This window comes from Haplochromis burtoni, unplaced genomic scaffold (assembly GCF_018398535.1).
Source record: "Haplochromis burtoni strain Fernald_Lab_line unplaced genomic scaffold, NCSU_Asbu1 Contig_448, whole genome shotgun sequence".
Classification (NCBI taxonomy): domain Eukaryota; kingdom Metazoa; phylum Chordata; class Actinopteri; order Cichliformes; family Cichlidae; genus Haplochromis; species Haplochromis burtoni.
The window spans coordinates 380,043-398,281 of record NW_024582809.1 but is presented as its reverse complement, the minus strand read 5'-3'; the positions used below and the strand labels follow the sequence as shown (position 1 = coordinate 398,281).

Sequence of the window (18,239 nt, the reverse complement as noted above, 5' to 3'; positions counted from 1 at the left end):
CAAACATGTATATGCCTCCGTTCATGCTTTCATTTGCTCTCGCCTAGATTGTTGCAGTGGTCTTTTAAAAAGTATTAATCAGAAAGCATTCAACTGACTTCAGATGGTGCAAAATGCAGCAGCCAGACTTCTTACAAGAAACTGGCGTATTACACCACTCCTAATGACTCTGCACTGGCTGCCCATTACTTTTAGAATTGATTTTAAAGCCCTTCTTGGCCTGGCACTACATTACACATTCAAACTGCTGTTCCTGAACCAGTGTGCAGCCTCAGATCCTCAGGCAGACCCTGTTAACTCACGCTGAGAGACAAAAGGCAGTCGAGCGTTTGCTGTTAAGGGCTCCTTGATTTTGGAATGACCCACCTGAGGAAAACTGGCTCACGTCATTAGTGTCATCTTTTAAATCACTGCTGGAAACTCATTTGTATTGTAAGGCTTTTCATAACTTTTATTCTAGAGTTTATGTGTTTATGTTTATTTTTTTACCATGCTTATTCATAAAGCCTGAAACATTAATTGCCAAAAAATTCTTATTTTTTAATACTGGAGTGTATTTTGAACATAAACACAAAGAAGTTTAATATAAGTTTGCATATGAGTTTTATTTTGTATAATTTTTGCTACATATGACATTTTTGTACAATTCGTTGCTCAAAAACAGTTGTGCACTTTATGTTAGTAGTCCCAGAATCACATTTATCAAATATGATAAACTTAAAGGAGTAATGTCTAGATTTCTAAGATATGATTTGCATTAAAACTGGGATAACATTATCTCGTTCTTATTTTGACATTCCTCTTGAATCTTTATTTTAATTGATTTGTAATTTATTCCTCTTAGTTTCTTTTATCTTATTCTGCTTTTATTCTGGGAGGGACTTTATAATGATCCTTTTGAGAAGTGCTTTATAAATAAACTTTACTGTTAATATTATTGTTTTTAAATTTAGAGGCTAAAACAAGACGCCTGGATAATTTGCAACAGCCACAGTGGCCGCCCACGGTTCAACCTATATGGCATCAATCTAATAAAAAAAACCCAAAAATGTATGCACCATTAAATTTTAATTATTATAAATACTATATTTTAAGCATTGGTGTCCCTGAAATACTGCAGTAGAATTAAAAAAAAAAAAAAAAGTACCCACAATCAGGACATAAAGCACCTTGAGGCAACTGCTGTTGCAATTTGGCGCTAAATAAAATTGAATTGTATTGAACATTATAGAAAGTTATGAGATATCTATGATAAGACTGTTTTTCCCCTTTTCTTGAGCTTGTTTTAAAATTGATGTTGCCAAGCTCACAAGTGCTTCAACAGCTGTCAGAAAGTCGAAAAACTTTAATTGAACTTTCAAGATTTTATAATTTCATGAAGAACAAAGACACTGTAAGACACTTGCAATTAATGCCATCAGTTTAATATAAGAAGAAGAAGAAGAAAAAAAAGTGCATCAGGCACAGAAATTGTTTTTATGGAAATTGTTTCTTCAAAATAAAAGCTTTTCAGTACTTGAGATTTACTAAAAAGACACCCTGTATGGAAAATCATAGTTGTTATTCAAGTCACGAGTCGTCCTCTGCTCTCTCTGTGTTGGTACACACTTTCCTCTCCACTGCTTACTTAACCTATGAGATTAAACATGTGGTCGCACATCTGAGAAACTGTGCACTTGCTAAAATATTAATGACACACAGCACACTGGTGAGACTTCTGAGCTGCCACAGTGAATCCCAATCATTCCTCAAAGGCAGCCGGCACGGGGCGATTCAGCTGATGGTGTCACTGGCTCTGCAGGATGAACTGAAACATGACGTGTAGCACAGCCACATCATTTGCCCATGGTTTTGTTAAAGGCTACTACTGTATTTTAGGATATCACAGCATTAAAAAAAACAAAACAAAACAAAACAAAAAAACACCATTCACAACATTCCACAATGTGAGCAGATATTACTTTTCACAGAAACACTGAAGAGTAGAAAGTCTGATCATCTTTAAAAAAAAACTGAAACACTTAAGAGGATGAAACGAGCAGTTGTTTAAAGAGTCCAGCACAGTTTGTATATCCTAGCTCTTATGGCCTACACTAGAGGTTAAAGAACTACCACAAAGCCATACCTGTGCAGCCTCCCCTCTCCTCCAGATGCATTTTAGGAATGAGACATCCTTAAAAACGGCACACTTGAGACAGGATTTCCGGGGAGGACAGAGGAGACGAGAAGTAACACATTAGAGAAACACATACGTGCCCATGCTACAGTATTGCTTGGCCTGTTGGTGCTGTGGACAACTGATATACTTAATCACAGGGAGAACAGTAAAACAATAAGCGATGTTGTTCATATGCTAAAAATGGATTTTAGCCTGTTGCTAGGCGGTTGCTCAACATGCATAATTCAGATTTTGTGGATATAAATAAGAAGTTATGAAATTAAAGCTAATTTTATAAGGTGTTATAGGAATGTAAAGGCTAAAAAGCAGTCATTTGAGCCTCTTGCTAGGTGGTTGCTAGGCAATACCAGGACCTAATAATAGCTGACATAGATGAGAACCTTCAGAGGCCTTCAAGATGTACCTTTGTGCCAAGTTTGGTGGCTCAAGTGATTGTGTGGGAGGAATTCACAGATAATGACAAACCCCTTCATCCAGTTTCACCTGTGTGACTTTAATATGGCCACAGACCATTTCTGTGCTTGGGACAATTATCAAGCTATGGAATAGTTTAATAATAGTTTAAGTTTGAGAGCTCCAATGTGGTATAATGTGTTTGAAACCGCCTCTGCTTTGAGTATGTGGTGCATGCTCCAGGCAGCGCAATAGAAGAACTCAAACCTCTGATGCCCTCATGTTAGTGAGTGCAGAGCCTGAGGCAGAAAGCCTGAGTTAACAGACAGAGATGGCAGCGATGGCAAAATTTTGTTTTCTCATTTAAACAGCATCACTACCTTTTAAAAGGCTTTAAATAATTAATGAGTCCACTAAGACGACCAGCCGAGTGAGTTTTAAGCACCAAAATTAAACCTGTGTAAATAGTACAGTACAAATACAGGATTAGCAGTAGAGTCAGTGTGACGTGACTCGAGGAGTAACTGGTCTGTTATAACTTAGAGGTCTGGCCATTAGTTGGTGTAGCAGAGCGTGAGAGGACTTTGGTCTGCAGGAAGTCCGACACAACTGGAGCGACGATGTCAGGCTTATTCAGGTGGATGTGATGATCACCTGGAACAGTCACCACGGATTGCTGAAAACACAGATGAGACCAGTCACGATGGTGAATAAAGCAGGCTTTCAACATGGAATAAAGGACTTTCCGGCCACTTGAGCCGCAGACTGCGAAGCACAGAAAGATCTGCCCAGCAGGGGGCGAGTTCTCTGATCGCAAAAACTGACCCTAGTTCTCTTTTTATTTCTGAAATCACTAAACGTTTTCATGGTGAGTTTAAGGTCTCAATCACACAAGTAAAGAATTCAACATGGAAACCAATGACATAATGGCTACATCCATCTTTTTATGCAGTTTAGGTCATGAACTTAGACTAAATCTGAAAAGTCTTTCAAGGTTAGTTTAGTTCAGTGTGGTTTGTAGACATTTATTTATGCACAGCTCTCCTTAGATCACATTACAGTCGGGCTGACGTCTGGACTTTGACTGGCCGATTGCAACAACTTGATTCTTTTCTTCTTCAGTCATTCTGTTTTCTGCTGTGCTTGGGATGATTGTCCCGTTTCATGGTATTATTTTAGCCAAGCTTTAACTGTTTGACAGATCGCCTCGTATCTGACTCCAGAATTCTCTAGTATACAGAGAAGTTTGCGGTTGACTCAATGACTGCGAGGTGCTTGGGACCTGTGACTGCAAAACAAGCCCAAGTCATTACTCTTCCTCCTCCGTGCTTCACTGTTGGTATGAAACATTTGTGCTGGTGTGCTGTGTTTAGCGTTGTGGTCAAACATCTCCATGTTAGTTCCGGAAGTCATGTGATTTGTTCAGCACCTCTGCAAACCTAAAATGTGCTGCCATATTCTTTTTACCGAGAAGAGGTATCCATACTTGTTCAGTCTTTTTCTCTTATTGTGCCCTCACGAAGTTTAACATTGAACATGCTAACTAAGTCCGAGATGCATTGAAGCATTGTGTTAACACACTTGTTCCAGCTTCTGATTCTATAGAGTTAATCACAGTTACTGATTATCAATTAATCAAGTGCACTACTTTAGCAGCACTTGACTGCTACTTACCCTCATGGCTGCTATGAAAAGCCATTTTAAATGACTGTGTTAAACTTGTAAACATGAAGTCCTCCATGTTTACAGCAGCATCGCAAGTCATTTGGAATATTTTTGGGCGCTTAATGAATGCAAGTCCTACGTTCGCTCTCACATCTCTACTTTAATCTCTACAAACACCTGAGGGAAAGAGCTGAATGCTCCACTGTGCTCACCACATGCCACGCTTATCTTTTGTTTCTCAGTGAAAATCTGACTGGGAGAGAAACCCACTCAGTGGAGACGATTGGTGGAAACGCATCCTCTGCTCTCCCTCATCAGCAGCACTTGACCAAGTTCCTGTATGTAGGTCAGTGTTGAGATTCACAGCTATATAAATTTCTGCTGCTCCTGAGACACTGAGCTCATACTGCACTGCTACTCTAGCATCCGTGCAGCTGTCTGTCTGCTAGGAACAATTATGCGCAGGCTTAACGGCTAAAAATAAACACGGGGATGCAAACATACCTGCTTTCCACAAACAGACTGTTAGGTGCACTCACATTTTTGTCCCTGTAGGCCTGAAGAAGTGCTGATGTACATTTTTTTTGCTCGTCTTCAGCAAATATTTTGTCCAAGCCACTTTCTGCTCTGTAAAGACAAAAAAAAAAAAAATTGCAAATCTATTTAGTCTCTTATTTTTTTCCACAAGCAATAAGAGAACGAGAGGCAGGAGACCATCTTACAGAACAACTAGGACAGAGGCCGTGATCCTCGAATGCAGCTCCAGACTCTGCTCCAAACTGATGCGTGCTATGTTTTTCTGAAATTGAGAAACATTGTGCACGTTTATACCATCTGCTGCAAATGACAGCTTGGGTAGAAATGATCAGGGGAAACCTACCAGATTAACACGAAAGTCTCTGGAGAACACAACTCCTGCAAGGGAAAGAGAAGTTACACTTTAAACATAAGGGGAAAAAGAAATAGAGATGAGTCTTGAGAGAAGGTAAACGAGAGGAAGATAAGCACGCACCTCCCTCAACCTGAACCAGACCTCGCTCCAGAAGGATTTTCGCAGAGCGTTCAGAAAGAGTTTGGTTTACAGACATCAACCTGAAGGTTGCAAAAACAAAGTTAGCGCATGAGTGAACTCCTTTAAAACTGCCGATAAGGGAAGGCGCTTTACCTTTCTACTGCCTTCTCGTAAGTGTACACTCTCTTCTTCTCCTCCATCGTTTTTTCAAACAGAAGCATCTCTTCGAACCCCTGCCTGATCACTTTGGGCATTTCCTTCTGCGAGGGAGCAGAGATAAATAAGGACAGCAACTGAAAACGACTCACAAGGGTGAATTGTACAGGAATAATATGGAGACATGCAACATGCAATAATATAATGTAAAGCCTTAGCCCAGGCCTAAAGGTCAAAATCGCGCCAGACTCAATTACACTGGTGGCCGCAAGTGTTTCTTAAATGCAACGCCTTTCAAAATGTCAAACCGCCTACAGCATTTTTCATTTTCTCACAATCCAGACTTCATCAGACACTGTCACAAAGTCATGAAGCCCTGAAGTGTAAATCAAACTATAATTAGCTAGAGGTCACCAGAGAGGTGTTTCTCTCTGAGGGGGGCTTCTCGTCACTGCAAATTATATGCTCTCAAAAACCGAGCACCTCCTCTACTTTTCACCTACGCCTCAACGTGTTCAGGAGAAAAACTTAATTTAGATGAAGTTGCTAGACAACAGCAGCCTTTTTGCATACTATAAAAGAAGCTGTCACATTAAAGTTCATCAAAAATAAATAAATAAATAAATAAATAAATAAATAGTTGTCCACTTTTGAAAGCGGCACCCAGGTCATCTTTCTGTTTGCTGGAAAAGAAACATTGGAGTAAATCAACCAGCCCTTATTTCACACATAACAGCCCTTTTTAAGCTGTAACCAAGAAGTTTGTTCTTGTTCTACACAGAAGACTGGAAAATTTAAATAATAGCAGGCTGGATGAAATAATACAAACACAGTGAGAGGCCTAACGATGCTTAAAAATCACACTTCACTCAGAAGTAATCGGAGACACGTCAGCGTTATAATTTCCCCCTTCATGGGTACACATGATGCACAAGAGGGTGTAAATGAACCGCTGATGGGAATTGTATTTATGGTGACAAACAGTGCTGCGGAAAAGTCTTGCAATACCCTTTATTTCTTTACATTTTGTTTCCAAGGAGCCAGATTTTCTTATAATGTTTTAAAGTGGTCTTGAAAAGCAGTTCTCCTGACTCCAAATTACACAAAAACTGGAAAAATCAGTATGTAGCGATGAATTAGAGAATTCAGTATTTTTGGTTCCAGTTTGTGTCAGTATAAGCAGAGGAGGAACAACACTGACTATCTAGGCCAGGGGTGGGCAATCTCGGTCCACGAGGGCCGGTGTCCCTGCAGGTTTTAGATCTCACCTTGGGTCAACACACCTGAATCACATGATTAGTTCGTTACCAGGCCTCTGGAGAACTTCAGTACATGTTGAGGAGCTAATTTAGCCATTTAAAATCAGCTGTGTTGGTTCGAGGACACATCTAAAACCTGCAGGGACACCGGCCCTCGTGGCCTGAGATTGCCCACCCCTGCTCTAGGCTGTCTAGAGCCATCTGCAAAACACAGTGGAGGCCCTGCCCTGGTTTGAAGCTGCATTTCATCTGGTGGTGTTGGAGATCTTATCAAATTGATGGAATTATAAAAACATATGGTCAGATTTTGATCCACCCCATCTGACTGGTAACAGTTTCATTTTTCAGTATGACAACGCTTCCAAACACACCGTCAATGCAGTAAAGTGAAATGATGGGCGACTCAAGACTTTTGCACGGCACTGTATTGCTACTTTAACGATAACATTATTGAAGCTTCCAAAGCTTCCACAGGTTGTGCAGAAAAGGTTTGACCATTTTTCTGATATGTAGTTTTACTTAACTAGAATAATCTACAGAGCCAGGTCTGCCTTGATGCCCCAAGAGCAACCCACATTTCATGAGGACTGGAAATCAATTATTATGCAGCATTTCTAGAAGAAGCTGGAAAGAAAATCATGGTGGACAGAACAGACTTTTTCCCCCCCACAGCAGACATCTCGTTTTGGGGAGAAATAATCATTGATAACCAGTGTACCAGTGATGGCTGCACTACTGCATTTTTTGGATGCTGGTTAGCCATCATGGCTCCCTGGGACACCTGCTAGAACCGTAACACCGCTACACCTGCTCTCCCCCCACTGAGCTGCTAGTGGCCTGCACTGGCAAAAGCACACCAGAGGACAGGCCAATATTTCAAGCCACATTATTTGTGGAAAACAGTAAATCATACGCAGCTACTGTTCAGTTGCATACTAAAACAATGCCACAGTGGCCCCAGGCTCGACTCACAAATTCACTTAGGGTGAAGTAAGACATGAAAAGTGAGCATTCAACTACTTCAGTCTGGCATGTATATCCAACACCTTTACTCTAACCCTTTTCTAACTTATTCTAATTCTTTCAATGTGCCACTACATAGGTTGGGATGGTGGTGGGGGGTGTACAGGGTTAACCGTATACTGGGTGAGTCAGAGAATGTGTGGGTATCATCTGTTTCTGTATTGTTGAATAATGTTTCCTATGAAAACAGATGTGGAGTAACAAAGGAAAAAAAAGAAACAAGTACCTGGTCTGTAGGTAAAAATCCGTAGGAGTCCAGCAGCACAACGGCATCCACCATCTCCGGATACAGAGCGCTGAACTGCAGAAGACGCCACATGGACAATGATGCCACCCAATAAAGCACAGCACTCTCAAATGTGTCTTAATCGTAAGTCACCTACCATTCCTGCAACGTTACCACCTGAAATACAAAGAGGTGGACAGAGAAATAAAATAAATGTGCGCTTTTAAACATACGTTTTAAAGCTTGAATTCTTTATACAGCTGCACTCACCCATGCTGTGGCCTATAATGGAGAATTTGCTCCACTGCAGAGCTGTGGGAGTAATTTCACACATCATCAACCAGGTTCAGTATCTCATCACAGAACACAGACCATTTTTAGCTCAAAGAAATCCTCACTGCTGTGATTCAGCTGTCAGGAAGATGCATGGCAGCTCTGGCAATATGCTCGAAATTAATAACATTCATTAAAGGGCCTTTTTTTCTAGATCCATAAACTGCATATTAAAATTATGTCAAATGTATATTCATATTAAAATCATCTCATTTTCAACTGCAGTGTATGCTCTACCTCAGAGGTCAGAGTTTGCCCACTTTTAAAAAAACAACAAAACTGTCAAAGCTCACAAAGCATCCTGTGAAAAAGCCACAGATGCTTTTATATTCATATATTTTACATTCCCTCTGATCCACAGTGAAGGCTGAGTATTATGACACTGTTACGGATGATGCGGCAACTCATCACTGCCTATGAGCACAGCGTGAGTGGGTGAAACTTCAACAGTGGGGCTGCTTCAGTCCTCTGTGACGGGCCGTAGCTGTGATCGTGACTGCAGGATGGCTGAGCTTTGGCGTAACACCCGCATCAGGTAGTTGGTGGTACTCCAAGTATAGATAAATATGTTACAGGCGCATTTATCTACACACCAAGCCACCACGGCTGTGCTCAGTTTGGGTGAAGCCACATTAGGTGATCACCGCGTGTACGTTTGATTAAACTAGGAGGAGTAGCCAAGACTTGTAGAGAAATGATAGGTCAGTTAACACAAGACAGCTCTTTCATACACTGTGCCTTTTTTATGGAAATGGATCAAACTGGCTTGCATCATGTCAAACATGTTGATGGAAAACAGCATCTTCTGTTCCACATGGGTGGCCTTTAAACCTTTTGTTTTATACTGTAATAAAAATATTGTAAATTTACCACAAACATCCCACTGTGTGTTTTGATTATGTGTCTCATATAACCAAAAAACACAGTGAATCATCCTTCAGCCACAGCAGCCCCCGGCTCTAGAACGGTCCGAGTCCAGGATGTGATTTCAGCACACATCATCTACTGGCCTTCATTTACATTTTCAGCTTTTTATCCTTTGCTCTTCAAACCTCACTGTTTTCCTCCTTCTAATTCGAAAGCTTTGCCAAGATTTTTACAGATTTTTAGAGTTTCATTGTTAAACTTTTTTTCCAAAACACAATTTTTTGTTCGGGGCTACAAGCCTGCTTCAAGTGCAAACTAAAACAATAATTATTTACATTTAAATTAACAATAACTATAACTAAAGTTTGCAGTAGTGCCCAGTTATACTGCAGCCATGCTGCCTCCCGAACACCTGCGGTGTATTTATTACATACCTGTCATCACAGGCTCAGGCTTAATGCTAGCTCATGTTAACAGGACCAGTGAAGGATAGTTACCGTGCAGTCATGAATACATAAATAGCATCATAGCCTGAGCATTAGACACATCCGCATCTTCAGCCAGCAGCTGTGCTGGCTGCAGGAGCTGTATACTGCTGCAGCTTGCCTTTGAGAGCAGTAACGAGCAATAAATATGTCATGTTAGCTGTCACAACATTTCTCACAGAGTTTCTCTCAACCTAATGGACCAAAGCGATTCCCATGGATATGAGGGAAAGCAACTAAGTGTACAGTTAAAGACCTCTTAGGATTATAAAATGTGGGGTGCAGAAGTTTATGGAAGGATAACATGTAAGTTTCAGCCAAAACTCGATGATCACAAACTGCAATCCTGGAACAAACACTGATATCTCTGCTGGGATTTAAAGGCTTAACTGCAAGTGTCCTCGAACTCACACACCATCAACGACTCTGCGTACATCCATCACGTAGGAAGGAAAGGCGTGCAGAACTCCAGGAGGACGGTGCGACGAGCGACCGTGACCTGCCAGGTCCATTGCCACATATCGACACTCTGAGTGGAGACACAGGGAGAAGGCAAACTAAAAATCGCTTTCAGGTTAATAAGGACACAAAGCTAGGAAAACGCTCCTAATCCGTCAGCTACAATTGTAAAATCTGGGTAAAGTGCTGTGGTAATTATGTCATCCTCAGATCCAGTCTTTTTGGATGGGATGCAGCTGTTCCAGCAGCTGGGCGGCAGCACCTGTTTGCACAAGCTGTACACTCAAATTAACCGAACGCCACACACCTGAGTGAGCTGAGCAGCAGAATCCGCTGATTTTAAGAATTATTGTCCATGGGGTTCAATTTTTGGCACTGAGGTTTCTACAGTGGGAGCCACTGGAGATGGTCAATGTGCATTGTACAAAACACTCACCTTTTGGCAGAAGGGGAACAAGCGTGTTGAATGTACCGCAGTTGTCAGCCCAGCCATGCAGGCACAGCACAGGATGTCCGTGGTCAGGACCCCAGACTTTACCTCGGATCTCCCCCCACGGGACTGCCACAGAGAGCTCTGAAACTGGACACAGCGCACTCTGGTTTAACAAGACTTGCGACATCTGTTTGGTTTAGTTTCTGATCATGTGACCAACTGTATGTATTAGTTGATGTAAAGGAACAATCATTAAAAAAAAAAACTTTCCCTGGTGGTCATGTGGGTGAAATATGTCTCCTCACGCCCTAACTCCCCTTTGTTTGGAGGCGGGGCTTGGCTTTGTGGGCACAGCTTTTGTTTGACTAATTGCAGATACCTGTGTCTCACTTGCTCAATTAACCGAACAGGAATAAAAGCCGTGCTCAGCTCATTGGTACCCTGTCTTAAAGGAAGGTGAGAGCTTCTTTACTGATTCAGGAATAGTTTGTTTTCTTTCTTTGGTTAATACTTTTAACACATTTTTCAATTATGTGACTCTTTAGTGTGTCTCTCTCTGTGTTTTCAGGAAACTTAAATGCCAACCTTACCACAGGTAAGAGTGACCTGACTAAATTCTGGATCCATAAAACTTTGGGAAAGTTCTCAATGAGCGCCAAGTAAAGTAAGCCAAAACCTGCGCATTTGCCTTTTATCTCTGCAAGTTTTTATTACTTTTCTTTAAACTTAATATGGGGTCGGAGCCCTGCTCAGCTGCGTGTCTACCCTAGGTCACATTTTTAGAAAACCGTGCAAAGCTGGCAATATGTCTTCAACATGCCACTGAAAGTGGCAGGGATGTTAAACTTCAGTTAATGGGCCACAAATGATTTAATCTGCTCTAAAATCTCAATACAGCAAGTTAAATATTCACAATCTAGTTATAAAATGGGTAACAGCTTGAGACGTGTGTGGTTTTGTTTTTTTTTTTTTCTCCCCCTCTTAATAGTATCCTTTAAAACACCTTGTCCAAGTCCCAACTTTAACTTCGCATACAGTAACTATGTAGTAATGCTGGCCTCGCCTCACTAGGAGGAGCTGAACATCTTACTGAAACTAAAGCTATTTGACTTTTTGGCAGTTTTCAGACTTGCAAAGTTAGCCAGTGAGCCGGACTGGACCCTTCAGTGGGCTGGTGCTGGACCCCAGGCCTCATGTTTGACACACGCTATTCCTACAGTTAACAATACTTTAAAATCACAAGTTCAATCGGGCAATAACCTTTGCCCCACAAACCTGTTGGCTGTCCAGATATTTTTAAGTCTGTGAATGACATTTTCGCTCATATCGGCGCTGTAAGACTGCGAATGTGCTTTAATTGTAGACGAAGTCGCTACTTTGCAAACACTATTTCTTTCCCCCACTTCGGACTGCTTTAAAACGAGCACGAGCCTTGCCGGTTACCTGCTTGTTTCATTGTGCTGGATGTCACGTGTCTGACGCCTTTCAAAGCCTGCATCATCTTTGCGCCTGAAAACACTGCAAATAAAACCTGACTGACAACCTTTTTTTTTTCCTTAAACGTGTAAACTGCTTCAACCTACTTCTTTGACACTCACTGCTGTCTTCCGGGTGTTGGACCGCACGCGAAATTCTATTGGCTAGACACTTATTGAAGCCATAGTGTAAACCAATCACAGTTTAGAAGAGGAGGGACTTGTCGTTTGCCTCCCCAATGTTATGTGAAAAAGTCCAGCAGAGGGCCCCTGGTGGAATTCAGTGAGATTTAATCACAACTGGACTTTAGATGTCGAATGCCCTCCCTAATTTCTATCAACATTAGCCCAGTAGTGACTAATAATGAATCCCTTCGTGTGTGTGTGGCCATTTACCAGCATTTTCCAAGAGGAAATGCCAAAGGAAAAGTGGGATGGGACAGGTCAGCCCAGTCAATGCACCAACTTTCAGCAGTGTAGGAGAGGTTAAAGATGTGTTATAGGACACTAAATTTAAAAATAGATGTGATCTGAAACTGATTTCCACTGGGAATGGAGGGGTGGAAGGTCTGTCTTCACTCTGACTTCATTTGTCCCTCTTCACCCTGTGGTGCTGTTGCTAAAGTCCACCTGTCTATTCAAATTTCCCCGAGGTCACTAATGGGCAGCAAGTGCTTGGTAGGGCATTTGTCTGGTCTTGCTCCTCACTCTAAATGCGGGCTGTATCTATACTGTTTTGGTGCCACACTAGTCTTGCACACTTAAGTGTGCATTCATGTTGCAGCAGATAGTAGGCGAGTGTTCCATGCTGGAAAAATGCAGTACTTGACTTCAGCTTCATGCTCTTTTCCTAATGCTGCTTTCAACTAGAATGAAGACTCACGAAAGAAGGCCTTCTAATATGTCTAGTTCAACACTGATACTCAATTATAGCAATTGCAAACACGCAAACTTCTCCCAGGAAACTGGTCAGGTTAATATTATATAGTTGACACTGAATTAGTTTGTAATTTTAACAAATGAAGGCGGCAGCAGATCGCAGCCTCCCCCCCCCGCCCCCCCAACCCCTCCCCCCCCCCCCCCCCCCCAGTCATTAACTGTATTTGACCTCAGATCAGATGTGTCACCTGATTCCAAATTATTTTCAAATGCATCCAAGCTGGACTGTGCAGCATCTGTGTACACCCTTTCCATTTGCTTGAGAGGCAAGATGATTCCATTGTGAACATCAACACGGTGCACTTTAGCAGTTATGTGGGGGGGGGATGCAATTTGCCTGCAAACCTAAAACATTTACAAAGTTTGACTACTGTCCTATAGTAACTAAATGACTGCTATTGGCAGTAAAGGTCAAAATATTGACTAGGGCTTTAGTTAAGATGAGCTATAATGGGAGTGTTGTATATGACTTTGTTACGATGTGTGCATATCGGCATCATTGCAGTGCCTTAGCCTGGACATTTTGCTTTGCATTTTTCTTACTGGTTGCATTTGAATAATTCTGCCGTGCAGCTACCTGTGCAATGGCGTAGTAATAAATTGAAGCATGTGGGCAGCGCAGGGGCTCAGGTTTCAGGTTAGAGGGAATACCAAACAATCAGTCCTCAGTAACGGAATCTGATACATTTCAAATCGGCTGAGACTGGAATCAAAAGAAACAGAGGTTTCATTGTTCAGTGTGCACCCTTTTGAAAACTGAATAATTAGGACTCGGGCAGAACCAAACGTACTGAGAAAATGTGATTCGCCAACACAAACTGACCCAAAACTCGAACCGGCTATACGATCCAAATGTATCTCATGGAAATGTAAAGTGGTTTTATTGGTCACCAGAGGGGCTTTCCTGATAATTAGTCACGAGTGTGTTTGTACATTAATTTATCTTACGCACATGGTAAATGATTTTTATACAAAACATTACAGCAAGTTTGTACTGAACAATTAAGCTGCTGGTGTCTTACATAACCTTGACTTCCTGGGTTGGTGTGCATTCTTGAGTTGGTGAGTGTGTCTGTCTGCACATATATTCTCCTGATGGAATTTCAATCACACATTTTGTACATGTGGTTGCGGGTGTTGTCTGGATTTTTATAGCATCTAATTCCCTGATTACATTCACAGTGCATCAGATCTTGCATACAGTCATGACCACAACTAATCTTGGCTGTTGGATATAAAGATTCCTGTATTTCCACCAACATGGCTGATAATCTGATCTTAACTGTGTTGAAATGTTGCTATTTAAGTGACATTATAAATTGATTAGCAATAAAAATATGACATGGTGCGCAGCTGTTTTTGCATATAAAATTATGCAAGGTACTGGGAAAACTGTCAGGCTTCTGAGACTTCTTCCTCCCATTAGAGGGTTTTCTAGATTAATCATAATCTAAGTGTCTGTCCTCCCCACTACTGAAACTCAGGTGGTAGAAATCATAGTAATGTGTGTAGAAGTGTCCTTAAGTGTAGCATGGAAGAAAAGGGCACAGACTATTGTAAGCTGACTGGAGCGTGTTGTGTTTTTACTGCAGGGTATTTCTAGTAAACTAAAATCACTGGCTAGACAAGAAAATCAAGACTGAAATAATTCTGACATTTTAATACTCTTGGGAGGAATTTGATCATATTTATTACAATTGAAACCCACTATCTGAATCTAAAGTCAAAATTAGGAAATTAATCTAGAAAAGTTTGATCAAAGCAGGAAAAGATCCTGAAGTATAGCGTGTGTTCTGCCTTCACATTATATCCATTGTGAAGCTTAGAATCAATGACATTTTGATGCAATTAGTTTGAATTGCTCCAGTTGAGCAGAATTACTGTATCTCTGCAGGTTTTACTGCAGAACTATTTGAGTAGCTAATGACAAACTGATAAGTGAAAGTACTGGATGAAGTTTCAGTGCAGGGATTGCTGTGAAATTCACCTGCTGTCTAATGTGAGTAGGCTGCTCTAAAATCACAAATGGAAAATTGCTTTAAGATGCTAGATTTGCAGCTTGGGAAGGTAACACTAAAACTAAATTCTCAACTAGAGCCCTATTTTGTATGTAGAGTTTTTTGTTTTTTTTCTTGTTTTTTTTCTCTCCCTCAATAAATGACCTACTTTACTCACGCTACCTGGGCCACTTGATGGCTCGGCCACAAAACACACCAAAGATGCCCCAAGTGGCTAAGTCACCTGGAATTAAGTTTCCAGGTAGACGTTGGAGGCATTGGGAACATTTGGGAGACGTGCAGTAAGAGGCAGCCTCACAGAGAGCTGGAGGGAGGGGGGGGGAAACAAACTTGGTGACAGCACAGAGGGAGGGAGTATAAAAGGTCAGCTCTGGGGGGTTTAGTCAGGACAAGAGGAATTTGGTGTAACTACACAGGATATATTACAAGCTTGCAGGTAAGGCAATGGATTCTGCAATAATAGAATTAATTAAACAATATATATCATGACTTGGAGTTAAACATTTCAGGGGTAAAATTAATCTTAAACTTATTGGTTTTTTTTTTTCTTTCAGGATGCTTGGGAATCTGTTTGAGTTTTTCAGTTAAAGGGGGAAATGTAAAATGTCAACACTGCTAAATTAAAAGCTATCTTAATAAACTAGCGTAAGCAGAACAAAGGAAATGCATGACTGATTAGTGCACTGTGGGATAATCTGTAAGAACTTCACTCTGTTTACATATCTCGCAGCGTTCTCATGACCTCAAATGCATTAAAACTAAAAGTGAATCTGATTTCACTTCAAATAAACTATATAAAGCTATACTGAGGTTGCCAGTCAGACTCCCTGAGTTATCTGAGGTAATCTATCCATCTTTCACAAGTTGCCCTTGACTGATATTGTTGTTGGTTCTCAGCCATTAACTCAAACAGAAGTGCAGTACAGGATAACTGCATCTGTAACTGACAAGCTTCATATAATCAGGCAACTTTTTCTTTCTTTCCCTCTCTCCCCTCATCTTCTCAGATCATGGGGGACTTTGACGCAGTTCTGAAGTACTGGGGACCAGTGGAAGCAGACTACACTGGCTATGGGAGCCTGGTTTTGAACCGGTCAGTGACTCTGGAAAGAAAATAAGATTGTACTCTTTGTAGGTCGCATTACTCAGACCTGTGGCCAGGAGTTTAAAAATTCATCTCCTCCAGTGCAGTTTAAGAATATAATTCATGTGTTATTTATGCCACCACCTGTCTAATTGCACACTTGGCAACCACTGCCACATCACTAACTTTTATGATGCCTAAATCTGTGTTTGTTTAAAACACGGAGATATTAAATCTTTGTCTTAAGGTCATGGTTAATGTTTGACTCTGTTATATTCAGTTGCTTCAGATTTCCTCCCCCCTTCTAATTTGTGTTAATGGACAAGAGGAAAAACGCCATTAACTGATCTAATTTAATTTCCAAACTTCCGCCAGTGCCAACCCAAACATGAGCATATTGAGGATCATGATGGCGGCACAGGAGCTATCCTACTGAAGGAGATGGGATGGGCCTTATCAAAGCGGTCCCATGTGTTTGTATCCAGTCTTATCACAGCCAGGAATAAACATTTTGTGCATAAGAGTGATGTAATCAAAGTAGGATAAATTATGGCGTCTACACTGCCACCCTAAATGGCTAAAATGCAAACCATGATCTGTGTGGTATGACCCTGCTGCTCTATTTCCTCTTCAGTTTATTCACGGAGCACCCGGAGACCCAGAAGCTGTTCCCCAAATTTGTCGGCATCCCTCAGGGTGAGCTGGCCAGTAGCTCTGCTGTTGCTGACCATGGAGCCACCGTGCTAAAGAAACTGGGCGAACTGCTGAAGGCCAAAGGCAACCATGCTGCCATTCTCAAACCTCTGGCCAACAGCCATGCAACAAAGCACAAGATCCCCATTAACAACTTCAAGGTGAGCTTAGTGTGCAAGAGGACAAAGTTTACTGTAGCTCCATCACCTCATGCTTGCTGTTAAACTGAGCTTGACTGAAGTAAATGAATTTTTCTCCTTCCAGCTGATCTCTGAGGTCATCGTTAAAGTCTTTGCAGAGAAGGCTGGACTCGATGCCGCTGGACAACAGGGCCTGAGGAACGTGATGAGCAAGGTCATCGCTGACCTTGAGGTCAGCTACAAAGAGCTGGGCTTCACAGGCTGAGACTGACTTACTACTCTTCCATACAGAGCTGAAGACATGAAAAATATCCACATGCAAATGATTTATAGGGAAATTGAAAGCCTCAGTAATCTGTATGTTAGACTTTCTGGAATCAGTTTGATTCAGAGTTGCTTGGTTTACTGTATTCAACTGCTTTACACTTCTAGTGTCACTCAGAAATTAACAGCTTTGTGTTTCAGCTAAATAAAATTTTTGATCTGCATTCTTGAACTTGGAAACGCATAATGCTGAAATCACTCGTAACAATAAAACTCTCTGCACTACTTTGTCCATTGAAGTTCTGTTTGTTTTTCTCATTATACACATTTGAATATGCATTGTCCTGACACGTTATAGTTAAACTTGATAGTGGCTGCTGACTGATCTGAAAGTCAACTGAGGACATTTGTCAGACTGTCTTGATAAGCAAGTAAAGAGTGAAACCCTTGGTGTTGGCATGCGTGCCCGTGGTCTCAAAGACACCAAAAAAAAAAAAAAAACCCCTCAAATTGCTCAGTATTGTTGGCCTCTCACGCAGGGTATTACCTTTCAGACTCACTTTCCACTCTTGGTCACATTCATCCTGTGAACAGGATGAGACAAAGACTTTAGCAGTCCCTCTCACAGGGAGCTATTAGGACCTATCACCTGATCTGTGGACATTACAAGATGCAGAGTCCGTCACATGAGCAGCTTTGGGACCTCCATTACTTCAACTTCCTGTGAGGCTGTTTTCAAGAGATAATACTCTTCCTTTCTCCCCGTCCCTGTGTTCAATGTTATCCTTGCTGCTCAGGGGAGGGGGGCGGAGTAACCCTGAGCTCTTCTCACTCTTTACAAATTTGGAGCCCCCTCATCACCTGTTTCTTGGTTGTGTCCATTGTTTCCAGTAGAAAAAATCTATAACATATGAAAGCAATGAGTTTTTCACAGGAAAAAGGCAAAATCAAATGATGCAGTGAATATTTTGCAACCGGTAAATTCAAAAAAACATAGCATCTGGTTTTTGAGGCACTGCAGAGGTTTTGAGAACAGCCTGATAATCTGATTAAAGTGTTGTTGCCATAGAAACTCATAATATATACCCACTAGTCACTTTATTAGGTATATTCAATTGCTCCTTATTGCAAATACC

At 41.3% G+C, this 18,239-nt stretch overlaps 2 protein-coding genes across 4 annotated transcripts; one reads left to right on the top strand and one right to left on the bottom strand.

Moving 5' to 3' along the window:
* Positions 1-1,402: 1,402 nt before the first annotated feature.
* Positions 1,403-12,120, bottom strand: serhl (serine hydrolase like). Of its 2 annotated transcripts, none has more exons than XM_005945755.3 (12): positions 11,934-12,120; positions 10,494-10,637; positions 10,014-10,127; positions 8,184-8,225; positions 8,071-8,090; positions 7,914-7,988; positions 5,403-5,509; positions 5,250-5,329; positions 5,118-5,152; positions 4,960-5,036; positions 4,777-4,864; positions 1,403-3,248 (listed from the first exon to the last, which is right to left on the bottom strand). In XM_005945755.3, exons 1-12 carry the CDS (start codon positions 11,989-11,991, stop codon positions 3,105-3,107), a joined length of 984 nt encoding a protein of 327 aa, XP_005945817.1. In that variant the 5' UTR covers positions 11,992-12,120; the 3' UTR covers positions 1,403-3,104. The 2 variants fall into 2 exon arrangements, with proteins under 2 accessions (XP_005945817.1, XP_005945819.1); XM_005945757.2 differs by lacking the exon at positions 11,934-12,120 and adding an exon at positions 11,766-11,917.
* On the top strand, positions 11,053-17,388 carry mb (myoglobin). 2 transcript variants are annotated; one of them, XM_005945758.3, is made up of 4 exons: positions 11,053-11,085; positions 15,930-16,015; positions 16,641-16,860; positions 16,964-17,388. In XM_005945758.3, exons 1-4 carry the CDS (start codon positions 11,068-11,070, stop codon positions 17,102-17,104), a joined length of 465 nt encoding a protein of 154 aa, XP_005945820.1. In that variant the 5' UTR covers positions 11,053-11,067; the 3' UTR covers positions 17,105-17,388. The 2 variants fall into 2 exon arrangements, with proteins under 2 accessions (XP_005945820.1, XP_005945821.1); XM_005945759.3 differs by lacking the exon at positions 11,053-11,085 and adding an exon at positions 15,246-15,358.
* The last annotated feature ends 851 nt before the right edge of the window (positions 17,389-18,239 follow it).